Consider the following 23,435-nt stretch of genomic DNA (forward strand, 5'->3'; position numbering starts at 1 on the left):
TTAAACAGGCAGAGAGAAGAAAGCCTTTTGCAGAACTCTCAGTCTGTTTCACTTTAGGAGCTTTTGCATGCTCAATTATGAGAAAGCAATGGCGCCTCGTTTTTCTTTTTTCTTTAAGGGGAGTGGAGGTAAGGGGGGCTGGATCATGGCACTCTTTCTGGGTCTGTCAGTGCCATCAGGGCAGGCGAGTGCATGGCTGCAGTCTAGCATGACCCCCTCTAAAGTAAGCCCCCAGAATAACTCAAGTCCCTTGGCCTCCTCTCCTGGCTGCCATTGTAATCCGAAGGCGTGAAGCGGAGCTTTTCTGCACGTGAGCAATAAATCAATATGCAGGCTTTAAACACAGCGCAGCAAACAATCAAATACGGTTTTCAAGATGCATTATTTGATTGTGGCAGTAGATGTCAGCGTTTAATGCGAAAATTTGCAAATTGCCTTTCTAATTGACTATATTTGGCGGAATGTTGTAATTGGAAAACCGAAGCCAGCCAGTGCACAAAGGATGACCATTTTCTAGAAATGCTACTAGCACCAGCGTAGAGAGACGAGTACTTAAAATGTGAAGCGTTGCTGCCCTAGTTAACATTTAGCTTAACTGCATTTTTCGCACTTTCCCAATGTTAATCACTCATTCTGTGTACCGTATATACTCGTGTAAGGGCAGCCTCATGTCACTGGAGCGTTTGCTATTTTGCTCCAGGTTCAAACCCCAGAAAACGCCTGGTTCCGTAGATCTGACCTTCAAGCTCAGTCAAGGTAAAACTGGGACTTAGCTTGCCATTACTGGCGGCTGCTGCTTACGCCGCGTGGGCGCCCATATCTTGAAAGCGATCTGTGATGTGGACAAAGTGCGCCGAGTGCTGGTAGCTTCGTATGCGCTGTGCTTTCGACGCTTAGTTCGCGTTGAAGCGAGACGCAGCGTGACGGTCAATTCGCTCGCTGCTGCTGCCGCGCCGAGCAGCATCTGTGTCCTTTCCCAAGCAAGCGTGCTATCGCTCGACAAACTTGGTTTAACCGCGTTCAACCACGGCAAATTCTTTTTCTTTGTGCGGCGCGTCGTCTCGGTGGTGGTGGCAGCGTTTCCAGACAGATTGATGGCATTTCGTCTTTAAAGAAGGTAGCCCAGTTTGGGTCGACGCTGGTCAGGGTCGATAGGCCGGTATCTGAGGTCGTTTACTGCAGCACTATGCCATTTGCGCCTCTCTTACTCTCTACTGCTGTTGCGGAAACAGTACGAACCTTAATTTTAGCGGGCGGTCATAGGCCTAATCCGTACAAGGGCCGCATCCATCCAAGATTCTAGACAAAAAAAAAAAAGAGCGGCCCTTTCACGAGTAGATACGGTATGCGCTCCGCCAGTATATAATGGGCGTGTGGAAGAAGACGCAGCCGCCATATTTGCTTGCGTTTCTGTGACGTTTAGTAGTGTTTATGATCTTTAAAATTTATGGCGCCAAACTACACGGTCTGTTGCGTTTCGCCTGCGACACGCGGTTTTGCCGGCGCGACTGCGGCGGGGCGGCAGACATTTTGGCCCGTTCGGCGTCGCCGCAACGCTCCCCGCCAGGCGTTTCCAGGCGTTTCCAGGCATGTTCCGATGCCACGTGTCTTCATGTGCGTGTGTGAGTGTATGTGCCATTGTGCCCGAACCAGGCGATGCGACAGCAGGGGTCACCCTCTCCTTCCAGTCATTGTGCCCGAACCAGGCGATGCGACAGCAGGGGGTCACCCTCTCCTTCCAGTCATTGTGCCCGAACCAGGCGATGCGACAGCAGGGGGTCACCCTCTCCTTCCAGTCTTTGTGCCCGACCGGCGGCAGTGTGCGTCACCTTAGCCCATTGTACAATCACGTGCTCGTCTATTGAGGGGTTCCTTCTTGCCCTCAACTGCGAGAGTATAAAAACAGCTGCCCCCGGACGCCAAAAGGAGGGCTCCGATTTCTTCTGTTGAGTAAAGTGCTCTCCCGTCTCTCTACTTCGGTCAACCTGACCGCCAACTCTTTGCGATGTTAAAATAAACAAGTTGTTTTGTTGTTACCAGTCGACTCATGCTTTGCCGGGACCTTCGGATGCTTCCAGTTGTACCCCAGGCCGCCAGGCCAACGCTACCCTTGGGGCTTGCGACCCAGGTACAACCACGGGCGTCAGCGCCGAGTTCCCAACAACCGATGCCATCGGTGGGATCCAAACATCTGGTTGGCAGCGGTGAGATCGCCTCCGACTCCAAACAACTGTCTGCCAGCGGTGAGATCGCGACAACGGAGGCCAGCAGCGAAGAGATGCAGTTGACTGTATGCTGAGCAGCTCAACGACGATCCGGGAGCAGTGCAACGAGCCCTGTGTGACGACTGGTTGCCTGCAGCGGAACGACTGCGCGGAATTCCTGCCTGCGAGGTTTGGTGAGTGCGGGACTTTCTTCTTCTGAGCTTTGCCAGGCTTTTGTTAGTGTCAGAAACAGAGCTGGTAATTGTGGTTGTCGTTGCTGCCGGGTTAGTTTGCGGCAAGACAATAGTAAGCAGTAGAGAAAGCAGCATTCAGAGCAGCCATGGATTTGAAGTCGTTGCGCAAACCGAAATTGTTGGAGCTTGCAAGAGAGTTGGGTCTGGATGTCTCAGACAAACTAAGAAAACCTGAACTGCTAAAGGCTATTCTTGAGTTAGAAGCTGAGGATGACAAGCTGTCGGAATGCCTTGAGACCATTGAGGAAAGGGAGACTGCAAAAAGACAGGAGCGCGAACTTAAAGAACAAAAAGAGAAAGAAAAAGAAGAGCGCGACCGTCAACACGCTTTGGAAATGAAGCGTCTCGAGATAGAGATCGAACGCGCTCGTAATGGAAGTCAGGCACACGGTGCAGGAGAACGCGTATTGTTCAAAATGACTGACCTGATGCGGCCGTTTAAGCTTGGAGAGGACATTGGTTTGTTCCTGGTTAACTTTGAGCGAACGTGCGAGAAGCAGGGGTTCTCTCGGGAAACGTGGCCACAGCGCTTGCTCACTTTGTTACCCGGCGAGGCGGCCGACGTAGTCGCTCGCTTGGATAGAGAGGAGGCAGAGGATTTCAACAAAGTAAAATCGAGTCTGCTAAAAAAGTACCGGCTGTCTGCGGAGGCGTTCCGTCGGAAGTTTCGGGAAAATGAGAAAGGCAGAAGTGAGTCATATACAGAGTTTGCGTATAGGCTTATGTCAAACATGCAGGAGTGGCTCAAAGAAGAGAAAGCGTTTGGTGACCACGATAAAGTTCTGCAGTGCTTCGGGCTGGAACAGTTTTATAGTCGGTTACCGGGGAACGTGCGATACTGGGTCTTGGATAGGCCAGACGTTTGTACGGTGGCTAAAGCCGCTGAGCTAGCCGAGGAGTTTGTGACGCGTCGGGCTCGCGGAGCTAAGGACGGTCAAAAGGGTGAATTTGGCTCGAAGTTTGAGAGGCCGAAGTTCACGCCCATGAGATTAAAGGGGGACACGCGTAGTGAGGATGCGAGTGAAAGCAGTCCGACCAAACGTAAAGAGACGGCGGCAGCCAAACGCAGAAAGCGGTTCGAGATGAGGCGAGCGGGCGTTTGTTATACGTGCCAGAAGCCGGGTCACTTTTCGGCGCAGTGTTCGGAAACAACACCAAAAGTTGTGTTTTTTTCAATAGGCAGCACTGACGAGAACATGAAGCTTCTCGAGCCTTACATGCGAGACCTCCTCGTGAACGGGAAAGAGTGCCGAGTGCTTCGCGATTCCGCAGCTACGATGGATGTAGTTCACCCGTCTTATGTAGAACCCCATATGTTCACGGGCGAGTGCGCGTGGATCAAGCAAGCCGTGGAAGCTCATAGCGTGTGTCTGCCGGTAGCAAAAGTGCTTATTGAAGGACCTTTCGGAGCGCTTGAGACGGAGGCGGCAGTGTCATCTATGCTGCCCCCCCAGTACCCATACCTATTTTCAAACAGGTCCGATCACCTCCTGCGCGAGAAGGGGCTTTTGTTTGGTGAAGCTAGTGTTCAGGCCTTAACCAGATCGAAGGTTCGGGAGCTCGCTGCAAAGGCGGTAGTTGCGGGGCCGACGTTATCAAACAACGAAAAAGGGTCAGAGGCGCAGCAAGCTGATATTCAGAGCACGCCCGAACTGAATAAACTTGAGTCTGTAACGTTGACGGCGCCAGATACTGGAGAGGAAACGCCCGACACGGGAAAGTTAGAAGAGCTATCTACTGATTTGCTCATCGCGCCTACGTCAGACGGACTTGATAGGTTGCTAAAAGTCAGCCGGTCGGCTTTGATAGCCGAGCAAAAGAAGGATGGTAGCCTAGAAAACATACGCTGCAATGTCAAAGAAGGTATCGCCAGGAAAACTGCGCGTTTTGTGGAAAGAGGTGGAGTCCTGTACCGGAAGTATCTAGACCGCCGAGGAGTGGAGTTCGATCAGCTGATCGTGCCTCAATGCTATCGTCAGGATCTGTTGCGCTTGTCACACGGGGGTTCGTGGTCCGGACACCTAGGAGTTAAGAAAACTAAGGACCGTCTCTTGCAAGAGTACTATTGGCCAGGGTGTTTTCGGGACGCAGACCATTTCGTGAGGACATGTGACACTTGTCAGCGGGTGGGCAAACCAAGGGACAAATCAAGGGCGCCGTTGAAATTGGTACCTATCATAACGGAGCCTTTTAGACGGCTCGTTATTGATACAGTGGGACCTCTGCCGGTAACAGCCACGGGGTACAGACACATTTTGACTGTGATCTGCCCAGCGACAAAGTTCCCTGAAGCAGTGCCGCTTAAAGAACTCAGCTCAGTTGAGATAGTTAATGCACTACTGTCCATATTTGCGCGAGTTGGTTTCCCTGCGGAAATCCAATCAGATCAGGGCACAGTGTTTACTAGCGCTTTGACGACAACTTTTCTCGAAAGGTGTGGGGTAAAGCTGCTACACAGCTCAGTGTACCACCCACAGTCGAATTCCGTTGAGAAGCTCCACTCCGTCATGAAGCGCGTGTTGAGAGCGTTGTGTTTTGAACATCGAACTGACTGGGAGCTGTGTCTGCCTGGGGTGATGTTTGCATTAAGGACCGCGCCGCATGCGGCTACGGGGTTTTCGCCAGCTGAGCTGGTGTACGGTCGCTCGCTTCGGTCTCCGCTTCGCATGCTTCGAGAATCATGGGAAGGCAGGGGCGACGACCCAGTCGTGGTGGAGTACGTGCTTAAGCTCCTCGAACGCTTAAGAAGGGCACAGGAGTTGTCAGGTGAAGCAATGGCAAAGGCCCAGCAGAGGGCCAAGGTTTATTATGATCGGACAGCCAGGGCCCGTCGTTTTGAGGTTGGCGATGAGGTCATGATATTGCGCACATCGCTAAACAACAAACTAGACGTGCAGTGGGAGGGCCCCGCACGAATTATTCAGAAACTGTCGGACGTTAACTACGTGGTAAGTCTGCCAGGAAAGCGGAAAGCACAGCAAGTTTACCACTGTAATCTGCTCAAACCTTATAGACAAAGGGAAGCAGTGGTGTGCATGATGGTAAACGTTCCTGAAGAGCTTCCGGTCGAGCTTCCGGGACTAGGCTCAGTGACGAACAGGGAAGACACCGGTCAAGTCATTAGTGACCTTATCAGTAAAGCACCGCTGTCGCCCGAGCAGAAAACCGAACTACACCAGCTATTACAAGAGTTTCAAGGTCTGTTCTCTGAGAGGCCTGGTAGGACTTCTGTACTTACTCATGATATAGAACTTACCTCCCCAGAGCCAGTACGATCCAAGGCGTATCGGGTGTCACCCCGCCAGAGCGATATTATGGAGGCTGAGGTAAAGAAAATGCTACAGCTCGGTGTTATTGAGGCAGGTGAGAGTGATTATACCTCCCCTTTGATTTTAGTTGAGGTACCGGGCAAGGAACCTCGTCCTTGCGTCGACTACCGCAGGCTTAATTCCATCACTAAGGATCAAATTTATCCGATCCCTAACATCGAGGAGCGCCTTGAGAGAGTTAGTAGCGCTCAGTTTATTTCCACCCTAGATCTTGTCAGGGGTTATTGGCAGGTTCCACTTACAGAAGAGGCTAGTAGGTATGCGGCGTTCATTTCACCAATGGGAACATTCCGTCCTAAAGTGTTGAGTTTTGGTTTGAAGAACGCGCCATACTGTTTTTCAAGCCTCATGGATAAAGTGTTGCGGGGACAGCAAGAATTCGCTTTACCGTATCTAGACGACGTAGCGATATTCTCCGCATCCTGGTCTGAGCATATGGCACACTTGCGGGCAGTGCTAACCCGCCTGCGCGAAGCGGGCTTGACAGTCAAGGCTCCTAAGTGCCAGTTAGCACAGGCCGAGGTTGTCTACCTCGGTCACGTGATTGGTCAGGGTCGTCGCCGCCCCTCTGAAATAAAGGTGGCCGCTGTGCGAGACTTCCCACAACCACGCACGAAGACCGACATTCGGTCATTCTTAGGTGTCGCCGGCTACTATCAGAGGTACATCCCCAGGTACTCTGATATCGCGGCTCCCCTGACGGATGCTCTAAGAAAAACAGAGCCTCAAACAGCCGTCTGGGACGAGACAAAGGAAAGAGCTTTTAGCGCCCTAAAGAGTGCCCTAACAAACCAGCCTGTGCTACGATCGCCAGACTATACAAAAGGGTTCATTGTTCAGTGCGATGCTAGTGAGCGAGGCATGGGCGTTGTACTGTGCCAACGGGAAAAGGGAGAAGTAGAACACCCCGTCCTGTATGCTAGTCGTAAGCTGACCAGTCGTGAGCAGGCGTATAGCGCCACCGAGAAAGAGTGTGCATGTCTCGTGTGGGCCGTTCAGAAATTGTCATGCTATCTAGCCGGCTCGAGGTTTATCATTGAGACGGATCACTGCCCTCTCCAATGGCTGCAGACCATCTCTCCCAAAAATGGCCGCCTCCTGCGCTGGAGCCTCGCTTTACAACAATATTCCTTTGAGGTGCGTTACAAAAAGGGGAGTCTCAACGGTAACGCCGATGGCTTAAGTCGAAGCCCCTAACGTAGGAATCAGCCTCAAAATTGTTGGTTACTGATGTTTTTCTTCCTGAGGCAGGATTTTTTTTAACATATTGCTTTTGTTTAGTGTTTCAAAGTGATGATATGCTTTCTAGTGCAATTTTCCAATTTGTGGACGCGTTCTGAGTGATGCTAGACTACTGTAAGGAACTAGGCAGTGGTATAAAAAGGGGAAAGAGCCTGGCAGGGCTTAGTGAGGGTGGTGCCGTGCTTGCTGACTGAGCGGTTGAGTTTCAGCATAGTTCTAACGCTTGCCGGGAACGAGAACAAAAACGTGAACTCTCCCGAAGTCACTTTGCAGTGTCCCGTACGAACCTGAACGAGAGAACGAGGCCTTCTCTGTGCGCTGCGCTCAAGAAACGTCGAGGGACGCCCGACTTCGGTTATGAGCATCATCGAGCGACATCCCTCCGGACAGCGGATGCAGTCCCCTGTCCATCGGGATCTCCTTCCCCCGGCGGGGCGGTCTGTTGCGTTTCGCCTGCGACACGCGGTTTTGCCGGCGCGACTGCGGCGGGGCGGCAGACATTTTGGCCCGTTCGGCGTCGCCGCAACGCTCCCCGCCAGGCGTTTCCAGGCGTTTCCAGGCGCGACTGCGGCGGGGCGGCAGACATTTTGGCCCGTGCGGCGTCGCCGCAACGCTCCCCGCCAGGCGTTTCCAGGCGTTTCCAGGCATGTTCCGATGCCACGTGTCTTCATGTGCGTCTGTGAGTGTATGTGCCATTGTGCCCGAACCAGGCGATGCGACAGCAGGGGTCACCCTCTCCTTCCAGTCATTGTGCCCGAACCAGGCGATGCGACAGCAGGGGGTCACCCTCTCCTTCCAGTCATTGTGCCCGAACCAGGCGATGCGACAGCAGGGGGTCACCCTCTCCTTCCAGTCTTTGTGCCCGACCGGCGGCAGTGTGCGTCACCTTAGCCCATTGTACAATCACGTGCTCGTCTATTGAGGGGTTCCTTCTTGCCCTCAACTGCGAGAGTATAAAAACAGCTGCCCCCGGACGCCAAAAGGAGGGCTCCGATTTCTTCTGTTGAGTAAAGTGCTCTCCCGTCTCTCTACTTCGGTCAACCTGACCGCCAACTCTTTGCGATGTTAAAATAAACAAGTTGTTTTGTTGTTACCAGTCGACTCATGCTTTGCCGGGACCTTCGGATGCTTCCAGTTGTACCCCAGGCCGCCATGCCAACGCTACCCTTGGGGCTTGCGACCCAGGTACAACCACGGGCGTCAGCGCCGAGTTCCCAACAACCGATGCCATCGGTGGGATCCAAACAGTACGCTTGCCGGCGCGCGAAAGCTCGCGCCTTGCGTTTGTCCCTTGTGGCGTAGCTAGGTCATTCGGCACCCGGGGCCCATGGGTCTCGTGTCACCCCCCCCCCCCCGGGTGTAGTGAGGAAGGTGAGGATATCGAAATTTTTTGGGGATGGGGAGTATTGTTTCAATATCAGCACAGCCACCTTGGATACCGCACATGTCCCCCCTCTCCCTCGCTTCACTTTCGTTCCCAGAGATCGCGAATGAGCAGGTACACACGCTGTTTTATTTTCTGCGCTAAGTACCACAGGGGGCTGCACTGATAACGTGTCATAAACGCATTGGCACATCTGCTGTCAGACTGTAACGCTTGGCAGCCAATACAGATGCGGCATTGTGGAAAATATGGCTCACAAGTAACAAAACAATTCTAATGGAATTTTAATTAGCGATTTTAGAGACAATATTGCATTTCCAAAATTGAAGCCCGACAGTCATATGTCCCCCAACAACAGCGTCACAGAATTCGTCGTAGGTACTACGGCGTGCAGTATTTTGGCTGTGGGCAGCCCTGAACCCAAACGAAAATTAAATAGCGCGTCAGTGGCGATGATGTCCTCATCCTATTAGGAAACTCCATCTACTTTCCTGCTGCGCGGTTGACAACGCTATGACAATTACGAGTTCTCTTCATTCTTATCCATGAAGCCTTTCTTTATTTTCTGCTATTGGCAAACGTCATTATCCGAGCTGCGGTACCGCCACAAGGTTGGGAACGGAACAGAGCTCGCTTCGCGTCGATTCCTGGCGTTACCGTGCAAAGAAAAAAAAAAGAAAAGAAAGAAAAAAGATAGAGAGAGAGAGAGAGAGAAGGCCGCAGTGAAGCCCGTGCCAGCGAAAGCTTGCGCTACTGTTGCTCTGCACTCGCAATACAGAGGATAGAAATATCGCCGTCACTGGTGCAATATTTCATATTTATTTCGGTGCCGCCATACTGGGCCACCCACAGTGCCAAAGTACTGCAGGCTCTAGCAGCCAAGACGATCTTGTTCAGAAAAGAACTGTTCGTTAGGTTAATAATATGACTTTGGGGTCCTCAATTCCAGAATTGGCATGTTTCCTCTATGATTGTTATTTGAGCTGTTGCGTAAGATATTATACCTTAAGATCGCGCGGACTAAACGGAAGAGGCACCCAAAAGCCACATGGCCTAACTGCATGTTTAGCGACGGCCGCTCCGATCATGAGCACACGGAGAGTGGTTTAGCGACCGCTTAGCAAATTAAATTTTTTAGCCAGCACATTCGTGCAATTATTACGTAGGATGTTGATTAAGCTGCAGCCGACAATTCTGCGGCGCTACACTTCTGGTACATCAGGTACATGAGCTAGGGCTGCTGGTTGCCGGAGCATCTTAACCAGTTACGCCCAGTCATGCCGGCGGAAAAAGGGGTGTCTTCAGACATATATGACACCCCACCCCCAACTGGCACCCGGGGTCCACGGCCCCCGCCCCCCCTGTTACTACGCCATTGTTTGTCCCGCCTCGCGAGTAATTGCTGCTTGAACCTACAAGACGCGCGACAGCGCACGCCCATTTGGCTCACAATTTTCGCCTGGGTAGACATCGCTTCGTATTTTTGCGAGGCAGTCAGCACCGATATTTTTTTCTCTGGTGAAGAGATCTGTGCTCGCGCCGCGCTTCGACGCGTACGATCTGTGCTGCACCGCCTGCGCATGCGCGAGCTATCGCGCGTTGGCGCGCGTACGTGTAGTTTGGCCTCTACGTTCCAAAGCCCCAATTTGGGCCGATGAAATGTAACAGTTCCTTTGGTCGATCCGATTGATTTGTTGTCGATCACGCCGCGTTCACGAGAGGCCGATCCCGGTGACGATAAGGGCCGAGCGCCGCTTGGAACGCGTGCGGACAAAGCGTGAAAAGGAATAAAATTGAAATAGAATTTTTGCGTTATCGTTGGGCCTGGATGTGAGAGATGCCCCTATATATGGGTGACTAGAAGGCGTGGTGGAGGTATTCCAGATTAATATTAGCCACGCGGCGTTTTTTATGTGCATTCAAAGCTGGTAACGCAAGTAATGTTGCTCATTACAGCGTGAGTTGAGTTTGAGCTATCTTATTCCGTGGCGCGAGCTCGACGCGCACCTGCGGCAACGCTTCCGCCATCCGCCAAGCACGCGCGTCGGCCACCAGTTCGACGCGCGTCGGATGCCAGTTCGACGCGCGTCGGCTTCTCGTGCAGTTAACGAGATGTAAACTACTGGTGAGTCTGCCACATACTTTATTTTTATTATTGCTCTCTCTGAGCCATTTGGCAAGACGCAGCAGCAGCCACGGTCAGCAGATTCTGGGAGGGTCCGCTAAGAGAAACCTTCGCTTTACGAGCGGAAAGGTAATCGACGCACGCGTAAGGCAGCAGCGAAGCTATAGAAGCGACCGTGTAGGGGGCATACGTACCTGTGGTCCCGCCTCCGGGCTCACTGTCGTACGAGATGACACCCGGAAACCGAAGACACCGGAAATCCAGGCCGAATTTGTGGTGGTAGTACTGCACACCATGATCATGCTTAGAGATTCAACAGTGCACGAATGTCGTGGTTGCTACATGTACACAGCATATAGTTGAAAGGTTTGATTTTCACGAAGAAAGCGCTAATTACGTACATGGGTTCGCATGTAGCAGTGCTCCGGAAACAACTGAACTAAGCGGGAAAATGGCGTTCCCTATAATTTAAGTGTCCACAGCCGAATTTCTCTAAAATATATCTTCTCCCGCGAAGCGTACGTTGTGACAGAACAATGTATTTGCGTATTAAATGTATTCTTTGCGCTCTTCGTCATATATAAATGTTTCGCTACTCGTGCGAATGTGGGCGTTGGTCGCGGGCACTATAGGGGGCTCGCGTAGCTCACATGCTGTAGCATAATGTGCACTTCACTATTCTCGCGCAGGCTTCATTCTAGCAAGCTCTGTTCTAACACACTATCCTAGTTTGTTGTAGTGCACTTTACTATACAGCGCTGCGTATACGCGTCGCCTCTGTTCTCTATACGGAGCCACGCGACCAAACAACGAGCGCTCCCTTAATACGCTCACTACAACAAACACACTCAAAGCGCAGCAGCGCTCCTTTAATAAACCTAATTGCCTCTTTCTGCCCTTTTAGAGCAAGTGGTTGTCTTTCGTTTCTTTCTTTTTCTTTTTTCTCTGCCCGTCTTTCGTACTCCAACGATGGCGTTCGTCGCCGAACGTCAGCTAGCCCTCCGAGGCGCCCTTGCTGTCGCGCGAGGACCTTGCTGTCGCGCGAGGACCTTGCTGTGCCTGAAGGTTGACATCCTGCTGTGGTCGGCGGTTGCACTGTGTGTCGCGTTTCTGCACCGCTGAACACTTATCTCGAATTCTCGTTCAAGCTCTCGAGATGTGCTCTTCTTCCGCGGAAAAGTGCGCACCACAATGCCACGTCCTCGCAAACCTATTTCGAGACTACTTTCACATTGTCTAGATGGCCATTCAGCTGCTGCAGCTTCTGCGGTAGCGCGTAGTCCGGAAATCAAATAGTCGTAATTTCTTTTTGTTTTCCTGACTGATATCTCATCGCTCTTATATGGCCAGTTTCGGCGGCGCCATCCTGACGAAAAGATGGCGCCGGATGATCTGCTCAGCGCGCCTTTCAGCTTAACCTGCCTGCACGTGACGTCATTTCTTGGTACTGATAACGAAACGACGGTATATAGTTCTTTGACGGGAGGCGAGTATTTGTTCCTTTTCCAAACTGGCTGTGGCAGGAGAGATGTCGATGCTCGCTTAGTGCCGTTGTACGTTAAACTAAGCGGTACACTACACAATTAAGTGCAGTTGTCGCTTTAGATGAGCGCGAGCACAGACACGTACCCTTACTGTGCTACCACCTTCGAGTCTTTTTCTAGAACTTTTCGGCTAGGCTGGTTAAGTGAATCTGAAGTTATTTAACGAGCATTCCTATTAACAATTTAGAGCTCGAAAGTTTTTCGTTTGTTGCTTACTTGAATAAGCAGCGGCCTATGTATATTTATTATACGGTGGACTCCCGTTTGCCGAATTCAAGCTCGCTTAAATAGTCCCGGTAATAAACCAAACGTTGGCAGGGAAGGGAAACTCGTTTAGTTCGAACTCGAAAGCATGCCTCCCCGGTTAATTCGACACCTGCAGACCCGCATGCAGCGGTTACTGTAAGCTTGAAAACAAATTCAGCAAACAATTCTACTGTTTCCCTAGGCTAAAGCTGTTTTACATAAATGCTGTTTTTTTTTTTTTTTTTTCAGCGACCGGCGTTGAATCCGCCCGTGAAGAATGTGTTGCCTCCTGTTTCGTGTCGTGTCTCGCCGAGCCAATCTTTAAACATGTCGCTGCTCTTGGCCTTTGGTTGAGTCGCCGCTTCAAGAGCAAGAAACAAAAAGACATTCCAGACTACTTCAAGCATTAAAATTAAAAAAAGAAGGTTTAAGTTCGTTCATTTTGCTGGCATTGGATAATTTCTACCTTTCATATAAGTTGACCAAAATTGTGCGTTCCCTTAAAGGTCGAATTAACGGGAGCCGACTGTATAACATACCATTCATGTTATCTCGGTAGACCTCGGTAACCCATTGCCATACATCACTGCATAAACCACAGCCATCCTGCCCTATGTGTTTACGACCAACATTGCGCAACCAAGCGTGCGCGCCGCCTCACCCGCGCAACCATGTCCTCCTCCACGCGCTCGCTATTTCGTCGCCTCTGTGTCGCACCACTACGCAGTTGCTCCTTCCCTGCACTGTTTCCCTCACCCCGTCAGTTGCTCCGCCGACGTAATTCCTCTCTACGTCACCGGAGGCCACGTTTTGATCTGTACGTCACAGGAAAGCCCTTACGAGTGCGCAATAGCATCGTACGCGTATTTGTGCCAGGATGCGGCCCACCGACGCCCTCGACCACGCTGCGTCCGGCCGTGCAGTCCGGTGTCAGCATACCTTCAGCTTCCCTGGTTACAAACTCTGGTGCAAGGTCATGACGACCCAGTTCTTGTGCTATCGCATTAAAAAAAGTCGATCATTCCGTTGTGTCCGCGGTAGGCGTAATAAAAAGGCGTTCGTGCCAAGGAAACGGAGTTTATTTCAGAGGGAGCTGCGCGCAGCGTGGTCTGAAGTCATCTCTCTGAGTCTCTATGTCTCGGGAGCCGCCGACGGGGAGGGAGTGCGTCGTTAGTGGCTGGTGCGAGCGGAAAGACGTCTTTCCACGCATATGTCCTTAAGCTCGAGACTGCTAGTCTCGTAGACACAGCATGTCTCCTACACGCAGCACATTCATATTACAAACACAATAAACAGAACGCCGACTAGATTGTTGTCAAAAGGATTGACGTTTCGGCTTCCACGCGGAATTCGAAGCGTCAATTCCCTTCGACGACACTATTTTGCTCGGCGCCGTTCCGTTTGTTGTGTTTGTAATGTGAATCTGCTTCCCGACCGGGCGAGACGTCGTCGAGCGTACCGATATCAAGAAAGAAGAAGGAGGTAATTTTCCTTCGCACCTCTCCCAAGAGTTCCGCGTGGACCTTGGACACTCCGTAGATGGTCCTCGGCCGCTGCACGCACAGGTCCGGGGTCGGGCTGCGCGGCGAGTCCGGGCCGAACGCCCCGATGGTGCTGGGCACGAACAGGCGCAGCCGGTACTGCTTGCTCAGCTCCATGACGTTGTGCACGCCTTCGACGTTGACGCGCATGGCCAGAGGCACATTGCGCTCGCCGATGGCCGACAGCAGGGCGCTGAAGTGGATGAGCCAGTCGACGCGCTCGTTGACCACGAGCTCCTGCAGGTTCTTGAAGTCCAGGATGTCCGCGTACACGTACGGGCCTGCGGGGAGTTGCCGTGCACATACGCTCGACTGTGCACGTATGGCGACACTATGCGAGGCGTTTCCTTATTTTTTTTTCTTCTTTTTAGATCGTACGGAACTTTTAATATCGCCCGTGGCGGAAGCTTAATTCTAGTCATTGAGCTGGTTCACTCAAAGAGACAGACACTACTTGCACGAGAAATAGGAACGCATAATCGACTGCTTAACAAATATTGGCAAATTGGATTCCGAATGATTACCTTGCGGCACGTATACTGGGAAGTAGGAATTGCAACCAGTCAGTTTTCGCGAGGCATATCCAGTTGGAACAAATTTTCGGGATAGCACCAGTTTCGAGATATTCATTCCCAAAGTATGCGATGAAATACGTGACCGTTGCAGTTGTTTTTGTGCAAGTGGAATTGTGCATTTTTACCGCAAACTTCCCGGAGCATAACTCGAAACCCGTACGATCCTTAAAATTCGTTCCCCAGTGCAAATGCCTTGCAAACTCACCAGCTGCAGTTAGTATATTGCAATATGTGCATGCAAGCAATTAATTTGAAGGTTAATTGGTGATTGTTAAGTATCAATTATGCATTCAGATTTCTCCTGCGAGTGAGGTCCGCCGCGTCGAGTAAATCCGGTTATCGGCCACAGGCAACGTTTAAAATTATGTATGGTCTACAAAAAAAAAAAAAAAAAATCCCCGTATATATGGACACATTCCAGGAGTACAGAGAACAATACGCACGTTCACAGCTCTCAGTAAACGTGACTAGTTCCCACCAAGAAAGCTTAAATAAACCACGCTCACGGGATCGGAGCCAAAGCCCGCCTGAGCCAAATCTGCTGCTGCTCCCAGAGCAATCGAAAGAGTCACGTGACCAGAATTTCTTGCCAGATTTCTCTTCGAGGAGAGGCTGTTCGAGTGTGTAGCATGGTTGAACCTTTCGAACCCGTTCCTGAGTGGGTTTTGCATCTGGACGCTTGTCCTTTTGTTTGTCCGATATTTGAACTTTCGTTGCACTGTGTAGCACGTGCGCATTTGTTTTTGGCGTGAACGTGTGTCTAAATGTAATGTAAATAATGTTGATATTGTTGATATTTGCATCTGCTTTGTGGCACCCGTCTCCGGCCTCCCACGGAGAAAGTATGGGTTCGATGTCGATGAACTTTCTTTTGCGTAGCTTTTTTTTTTTAATTTAAGAGTATGCACACATAGAGAGAGCAAAGGTTTTAAATGGCCTTTAATCGCTGCCGCTGCTTACGGCTACAAAGACATCTTACGAGCAATCCCAAACGTACGTATTATCATTTATTTACATGCCATCACGCGATTATCAAACCGAAATAATACCGGAACCAGCTGCTTTGCAGTTTGTTCAGTGCACGCATACGCTCGTAGCAACGGCGGAGAACACGTGCGGCGGCATTCGTCTATTTTCGCTTCACGCAGCGCAAGCCAGCGAACATTGCACGTAATGGCGCCGCTTCTCCGCGCTAAGTTTTGTCATCGAATTTCGCTCCACGTATAGCCCAGGCTTATCGATAAAAAAAAAAGATAAGACTGCGTATGAATGAGACGCGGGAACACACGCTATTCAGATCAACCGGAAGTAGACAACGCTTGAAGGGGGCGGGTCGTACAGCGATGGCCGCGCGGTGTCGTTAGTTCTGCGGTAAAGTTTAGTGGGAACGCGGCGGCTTGAGGGGACGGCACACAACGTTTAAGCGCCCGTAACTGTGTTACTAACGTGCGCTGACACGAAATTATTGAGAAAACAATTCCTTTAGAGATACCCTCTTTGTCTTTGTGTATGACAAAAATATATATATATACCGTTTCAGGGACGTATTACCAACAGTTACAGGAGCCGAACATCGAAACATTAATCCCGCTGTTGAAAGGACATTAAAGAGAAAATGTAAATTAGACCGTCAGAAAACAGCGCTTCTAGAGTACCAAAAAAGCCACACTAACGAGGGTGTAGGTTTGGAAAGCCAGAAAAGACGCGAGAACAGTGGACAGGTGGCGACGGTCTCTCGACGTTCCCGCATCATGTTACTGTGACGTCACAGATTTCCATGGCGTCTGCTCGTTAATCTTTTTTTTTTTACCGGTAAAAATGGCCTACTACACAGAGCACCTTTACCCACGAATGCAATCTTTTTAATGAATACGTTGTGCTGAAGACGGGAAAAAAGGGGGCTCACCTCAGCAAGCTTGAAAAACGTTTACTGAGCCACATAAAATATGCCACATATGAAGAAAGAAAGATACCTTGAAACGCGTGACATCATGCCACATACCGGCGACGCGGTTCCGGAGCGAAATTAAAGAACACAACTTTGATTATCCGTTTCAGTTCTGATAATCAACCTATGTATTAAAATTGTCTTGTTTTACGTGCCAAAACGATCACTAGATCGTGTGAGAGGGGCGGGGTGGGGGAGGCTCCGGTTTAATTTGGACCACCTTGGTTTCCCGAACGTGCACTCGATGCACGGTACACGAGCCTTTTTGCATTCCGCCCTGATCAAAATATAGCCGCCAGGATCGAACCAGCGACCTCGAGCTCACCAGCGTCACGCCATGGCCAATAGGCTACCACGGAGGGTAAGTAACCTATTACCGCAGAACTAACGAATGTACGTTTTATTGCGACAACAATTATATGGACACTCCAGGCGCCCTCGGCCTCGCCGTCGCCGTGAGGTTCCGTATAACGGGAAAGGGCGATAAAATCGTCGCTGCGAGCCGTATGCTGTATGCGTGAGTGAAAGCGTGCGAGGGTGAGCCGGCGATCGCGGCTCAAGGTCGCGCACGCAACTGAGAAAAGCAGCGAGGAAGCGCGCCACCTTCGGTCGCGCGCAAGGCTTCGGGGGGAGGATAGCTGCGGAGGGGGTGTTCTACTCTGGGCAGCCGTGCGCGCCTGGCCGGGCCGCTGTATCTTGAAAGCCATCTGCGACGGTTAGAGTCCGCACTGCGTTGTGTTTTCGCTGCTTAGTTCGCGTTGATGGGAGCGGCAGCACGAAGGGCAATTCACTCGCTGCTGCTGCCGCGCTTCCTCACTGCAGCGTTTTGACAGCGAGTTTCCGCGGTCATCGACTGAGATGTGCTCATGTTTGCTGGTGCCCACGTGGCACCATACTTGTTAATTTAGTTAGTATGCTTATGTTTACAAGCTTACATGGACAATAAAACTACTATCCTTACGCCGTATAGCTGTCCACTAATTTGATATCGCAATCGATGCTTCGCCTCTCGGCCGAAACTACGACTTTTTAAAGATCAATTTAACGGTATAAATTGATTTATTTTTTTCTCTTCCGCGTTCATTTGATAAGCGTAAGTTGTTTTCCGGCCCGGTTTGGACCTGTATACGCGTAAGGTCGATCAACTTGCAGTGAGGCAACATCTGCCGGAAAAGCCGGAAGGGCAAACTATACCGTTATTCAAGGTATTTCAGTCTTTTTTTTTATGTCCCAAATGAATGAACGTAAAGTTTTTAAAGAATACCTTACCAGTCTGATGTGATCTCGTGTTTTTCTTTATTTTCTCAGTTTACAAGCTCAGTGTTGGTCCGTCAAGTACCGGCTCGAGACGTCAATTTTTAGCGACGCTAAGTGATAGAGTTTGTTATAAATTGATTATGCTTTAATTGTTACTATAGCTTTAAATGGCCTCCTGTGGTGACGCGTCTGTAGTTGGAACGTGACACAGGAAATCCTAAATCGCTGTTGGATCCCAAGAGTCTGTTTCGTCCAGAAAATAAACTTCTATGCGTTGAGATGACTCACTAATACGCTCTTCGGCGTGTTTTCAGAATTAGCGACTGATGGAGGCGCATACAAGCCTAGATTAAATGGAGGCGAAAAACTGCGAGAAACTTAGAGCCCCTAAAGTAATTTTACCAGGGCAATTTAATGGCTATTTATGTCACTAAATGAATTCACTAAAACGTCATTATGACTACAAAAAGTTGTGGGGAGCTCCCCTATAGTTTAGCGACTTTCTCGCTACGTTATCGACGCGGACACAACTGACGCCTGGGGCGAGACATTAAAACAGTTCGGAAAGCGAACAGTACCTTCGCCCTCTCGTGCACGTGGTTGGTCGGTTTTTGATAATGCGAACGGTGATTCTGACCAATCACCAGAGGGCAAGCGCGTTTTTTGAACCGTTGTAAGATCGCGCCCTGATCGAGGTGCAGTGCTGGACGCCGTCAGTTTCCGCCATATTGTCGAACTAGCCATCTTGTGAGCTCTGATTGGTTCAGAGAGCTGCCATGGCCACTCCGATTGGCTCGAAGTGCCGCCATTATAGAATGCGACAATATTGCGGAACAGCGCACATCGTCTGTAATAGCATTCCATGCAAAAAAAGTTTATCGTGTAAAATCTGTCTCGAACGACAGAAAGCTGAGCTAGTTGGTAAGGATTCATTATGCAAAAAAAGTGAGGCGTGCAGACAGGACACAAGAGTAGAGAAGTGGACAACACGTTCGTGTTGTCCACTTCTCTACTCTTGTGTCCTGTCTGCACGCCTCACTTCTTTTTGCATAAAAATCTGGCTCACCTTCCGCGAGGATCCTCTTGGGAGGCCGCACGATGTCGGACATGATGACGTTTTCTTTTCCGTACTTCTTCCTGCAGAAACCAGACCGGAGTATGACCTCGAGTTCGGTAAACGTGTCGCGCACGTGTGTCGAGTTGTCGATATAGCGATTTTCTCACCTTAGTAGTCGAGCCAATCCTGTTCCGAGCTGTCCTAAGCTGCCTGGAAAGAGGTGGAAGAATTGCGTGAGGAACTTGGCGATATGCAAGCGAGGCACACAAGCGACTTGAAACTTGAAGTAGGATAGACGATCCCACAGCCTCTAATATGTTATTACTGGGAAAGTCGAGCTCTGCGGCGACCAAACGCGATAAAACTACAAGACCTTGTACATGTATTTTTTTTAAGCGACGTGGCTTTTTTCTGACGTTTTCCCCACTTTGAGATTTTTATGTATGTTTCTGTGTGGTGTGTGGTTCTGTGTGACCTTAAAGGTGGCCTTAACACGTGACTATATGTATTAGAGAGAACATTTTCGATGGTTGTTTTCGAACCCGATTCCTCCAGTGCGGAAGCCCGCTGCCCTAACCATTACGCCAGGGACGTGTGCCTCAAAAGGTGGAATAAAACACCTTTACAAATTTGCCTCGTGCAAGCCAGCGATTTTCTAAGCTTGGCGCGCGTAAGGCACGTCGCATAGCAACAGCTATATGAAAAAAAATTGAGCGCGCCCGCCTTCTAGCTGATGAAGAAGTTACACGAGACCCGGTTCGCCGCCGAAATTAGGTGTGCGTCTCCCATCGTACCCGTGGCGCTGCTGCGCCTATGGTATATGTATACAGGGTCAAGCACACGGCGTGTGTTGTGATTGAATGTGTTTTAATGCCGAATAAAAGGTGCTTTCGCTGCAAGGCCCACCGCGGTGGTGGTGGTGGCGGTGAAAACTTTTAATTGCTGCAAGAGAGTTTGGGAGCCACAGAGCGGCCCCGCTACATGGTCGGCGTCCCTAGTCCGGGACATCGCATGACAATGCCCCGTCTCTCGCCCGTTTCACCAGAGCCCTTTGGGACTCAAGCGAGGAGCAGTTGAGGAGGGCAGTCTCCCATGCCTCTCTGGAAGGGGTAGGGGAAGGGGGGAGGTGGGGATTTTGAGTACATGCCCACACCATGTGGAAGATATCACAAGTCTCCCCACAGTGTGGGCATCGCCCATCCGTGTTAGGATCGTAATGCTTTAAGATTGCAGGACAGAGCAGAGTACCTGTCTGCAGGCGCCTTAAAGTTCGCTCCTCCGTCTTACTCAGCCCCTTGGCAGGGGCTGGGAAAAGGCGGTGGTTGTCGCTATAATGCGTTATTATTTCCCTGAATCGCAGCAGCGGCTGGTTAGTCTCCGAGCCAGAAGAGCTGGGATGAGGAGCCCGGTGAATAAGCGCTCGGGCAGCCGCGTCAGCGGCCTCATTACCTCGTACGCCCTGATGGCCAGGAGCCCAAATGATTCTTTTCGGTGTTGGATCAGTGGCAGTCCGTCTTAGAATGCAAGCAGCTAAGGGGGAGATCTCCCCAGCCAAGTAATGATCACATGCTTTTCGGGAGTCCGTAATGATGATTCTCGAAGTGGCCGAGGGACGCGTTCGTGCACTGAAATTTCCAACGCGTCTCTGGTCGTAATGAGCCGTTTATGCGTTGAAACTTGAAAGCTTCGCGTACACCGATTCCCAGGGTGCGTGCGATCTGCCTAATTATTTTTCTTTCTCTCTCTCTCTCTCTCCTTCGACTTTCATCGTGACAGCGTTCTAGCTTCCCAATAATTGAACTTTGATGTTTGTTCATTAGTTCCTTCTTACAGCAACGGGAGCGGGAGCAACATGCTGTCTGTAGGCCTTACAAAGGTTCCTGCTGCGGTTGGCGTTGGAACTACTAGGACATGCATAATTTATGTAACGCAACGATAACACAACACATGAGTATCACGAAATGCAGCTATTGAATGTGAGAGGAAGCGTCGTATTGCGTGCAAGAAAGCGTCAAATCAACTACAGTTCTGGGAAACGGTATCTGAATCAATGAAGCACGATAACAATGTTGTGCATGTAAAAGTGTTCTGTGCATGCAATATCAAGACGTAGCTCGGATGAAATGACCTAAATATACATCACAGCGTTGCAAATTGATAATACAATTTCAATAGTAGAACAAGTATTGAAGAAATGCTAAGCATCAGCCAAAAATGACCTAAGTTCTATTCCGTGTTACGGGACAATTTCAGGCAGACACTTACACTGTTCACCTGCAATTCTGGTCCACAGTGTACAGAGAAGTAATTTGTTTGTTTGCTTGTTAGTTAGTTAGTTTGTTTGTTTGTTTGTGGAATGTATAGATTGTGTTTAAGATACAGTGCGAGCTATTCTCGGCACCAGATATTCGCCGATTCCCCCGGATATTTGCTAGAGTTAGGTGTTTTGCAGCAATTTAGTGACTGCCTAAGAACCGTTATCACGGAATAACGTTCCGCGGAGGCACATGTAATAAATAGAAGAGCGACGACAGCAGTGAAAATCTGTCCCCCAGTCTCGACATGTGCGCACAGCGCAAAAGACGAAGACTGAATGGAAGAACACAACACAGGCGCTGACTTCAACTGATCTTTATTTGCGAAATCGCAAATAAAGATCGGTTGTTTACTCCGCCGTGCAATGTTTACACCGCCGTGCAAGGTCATCTTGGCAATCACTGCAGAGGCTGCCATTGTGACGCTGATTTTGAAAACTGCGTCGTAATCTCCAAACACTGAGAACAGCTTACACGTGAAATCATAGAGGCTGACAAGATACAGCGGCTGGGTGACCTTCGCATCAGCATGCCGTCTATTGCCCTCAGCAAAAACGAAATCAAGTATCTGGCTGTGATGCAGTAGGGGGTTCATGTGTAACGTAATGCAAAAGTTGTTTTTCATTACTTTTCGTCGTGTACATAGATCTGGCGATTTCACAAACAGAGATCAGTTGAAGTCAACGCCTGTGTTGTGTCCTTCCATTCAGTCCTCGTCTTTTGCGCCGTGCGCACATGCCGATATTGAATCACCAGCTCGCCCAAGCTCCCACCTTATCCGGTCCCCCTGCTTTCTATCTTTCTCGTCGCATGCTTCGAGTTCCCAATTACCTCGGTGCACCATCTGCGGATTACAGTCGAGCGTATAGGGCATCTTAATACTTCCTTTCAACGCCTATTTCAAGAGAGATTCGATCTCACCTGTGATGAGCACCCTCGGGGGGTCGCTGTCCGACGCTCCCTGCGAAGCATTGCGCGCCGACGTGCAGCGGCCGGCCGCGGACAGCGAGGGCCTCAGCGCTCGGCGAAGGGCGTTCTGCATTGGTCCACTCAGCATGACCTGTCGGGCGAAAAACGAAAGGGCCAGACAGCGACAAAATTATTGTCAGGACAACTGAACACTTTTGACGCGGTTGCACTGGGACCCGGGATTAAAGTCCGGGAGGGTTGGCAGGACCGTTGGGAGGGCCCGGTCCCGCCTAGCCAACGTTTAGCCGTTTCCAGAGAGTATAGCAGCCAATGCCAGGAACAATGGACTGTACTGCCAACCACGGGTTGAATGGCTAATTGTTCAATGACCTTATTACTCATTTTATCACACACACACACACACACACACACACACACACACGTGGAGCAGCCCATGTATAAATTGGATATGAGCCACACCACACCCCGAGCACACGGATAACTTAAGCACTGTTTATGGCAGCTTCACCAAAATCCTGTCAAGGACTGCTGTGTTTTAATTAGAATCGACAAGGGTATCGCTTGGCACAACTTTGCAGCGATTGCAGTTCGTGCCCAATTTCGAAGAAATAAAAAAAATTGCCAGCTAACGTTTCTGGATCTAATTTAGTAGAGTTTAGTTGTATCGTAGACCACTCGGGAGTGTACCACTAATTCGTAAGACTTTTCCAACGTGCTCGTAAACACTAACAGTTTCACGTAAGCTATAAGCTGTATAGACTTATAATATGACCGCGACACAACTTTACGGTTTCGCACGTGGTTGGGCGTCGCATTTGCCAGTGCCTGTTCATTCCTAATACGAATGGCCCATAGTACAGCGTGTAATTTCTGCGGATGCGATAAGACTCTAAAGAACCTTCTGTGTCACTGCCCATCGTTTGACACTCAGTGAATTACGGCAATTTTCGTAGCAGCTACGGTTCCCTATATTAAAGTTGTGCTGCTTCCAGCAATTGGTACAATTCCGCCATGCCTTTCACGAGCAACAATTGTCATTCGAACCGGTTGAGCTGTTGCATAATGAAATCATGTCTGCGTTTTACGTGTATTTGGCCGCGATGTTTTAGGCGGCGATGGTAAACAGGCATTTGCTTGACGGCTGTCTACTTTCTTTATTCACCTTTCTTCAGCCTTCGTTGTTTGTGTGCGCGTGTGTTTATGTCTGTCTGTCTCCGTGCGCTTCCCGCTTCCATCAAATGTCCGCAGTTTTCTCACATTACGTCATGGGCAAGCGGCAAAGCACGCTTCTCAGGCGATTACCGCGCATATTATCATATTACCAGGTTAGCGGAACCCTGCGCCACCTTTACTTCAAACCTGCGAAACGCGCTGGAGAGACCGCAATGCGATGTTTTTTGTTTGGTGAATGCGTTCACGAAGAAAATCTTAATGCGATCAGCATTCTTTGGGGAACGTCACGCACTTTGCGGTAATGTATGTAT

At 50.2% G+C, this 23,435-nt stretch overlaps 1 protein-coding gene across 3 annotated transcripts in view; it reads right to left on the reverse strand.

The window, feature by feature from the left end:
• Tdh (L-threonine dehydrogenase) overlaps positions 1–23,435 on the reverse strand; it is a 99,905-nt gene that overhangs the window by 8,370 nt on the left and 68,100 nt on the right. For all 3 annotated transcript variants that reach the window (XM_075704299.1, XM_075704298.1, XM_075704300.1), the window contains exons 2-6: positions 21,943–22,081; positions 18,874–18,916; positions 18,716–18,786; positions 13,828–14,150; positions 10,733–10,823 (exon numbers count right to left, since the gene is read on the reverse strand). In XM_075704299.1, the coding sequence (XP_075560414.1) occupies positions 10,733–10,823; positions 13,828–14,150; positions 18,716–18,786; positions 18,874–18,916; positions 21,943–22,078 (664 nt within the window). In that variant the 5' untranslated portion in view covers positions 22,079–22,081. The remainder of the gene's footprint in view (positions 1–10,732; positions 10,824–13,827; positions 14,151–18,715; positions 18,787–18,873; positions 18,917–21,942; positions 22,082–23,435) is intronic.

Source organism: Dermacentor variabilis, chromosome 9 (genome assembly GCF_050947875.1).
Source record: "Dermacentor variabilis isolate Ectoservices chromosome 9, ASM5094787v1, whole genome shotgun sequence".
NCBI classification, from domain to species: domain Eukaryota; kingdom Metazoa; phylum Arthropoda; class Arachnida; order Ixodida; family Ixodidae; genus Dermacentor; species Dermacentor variabilis.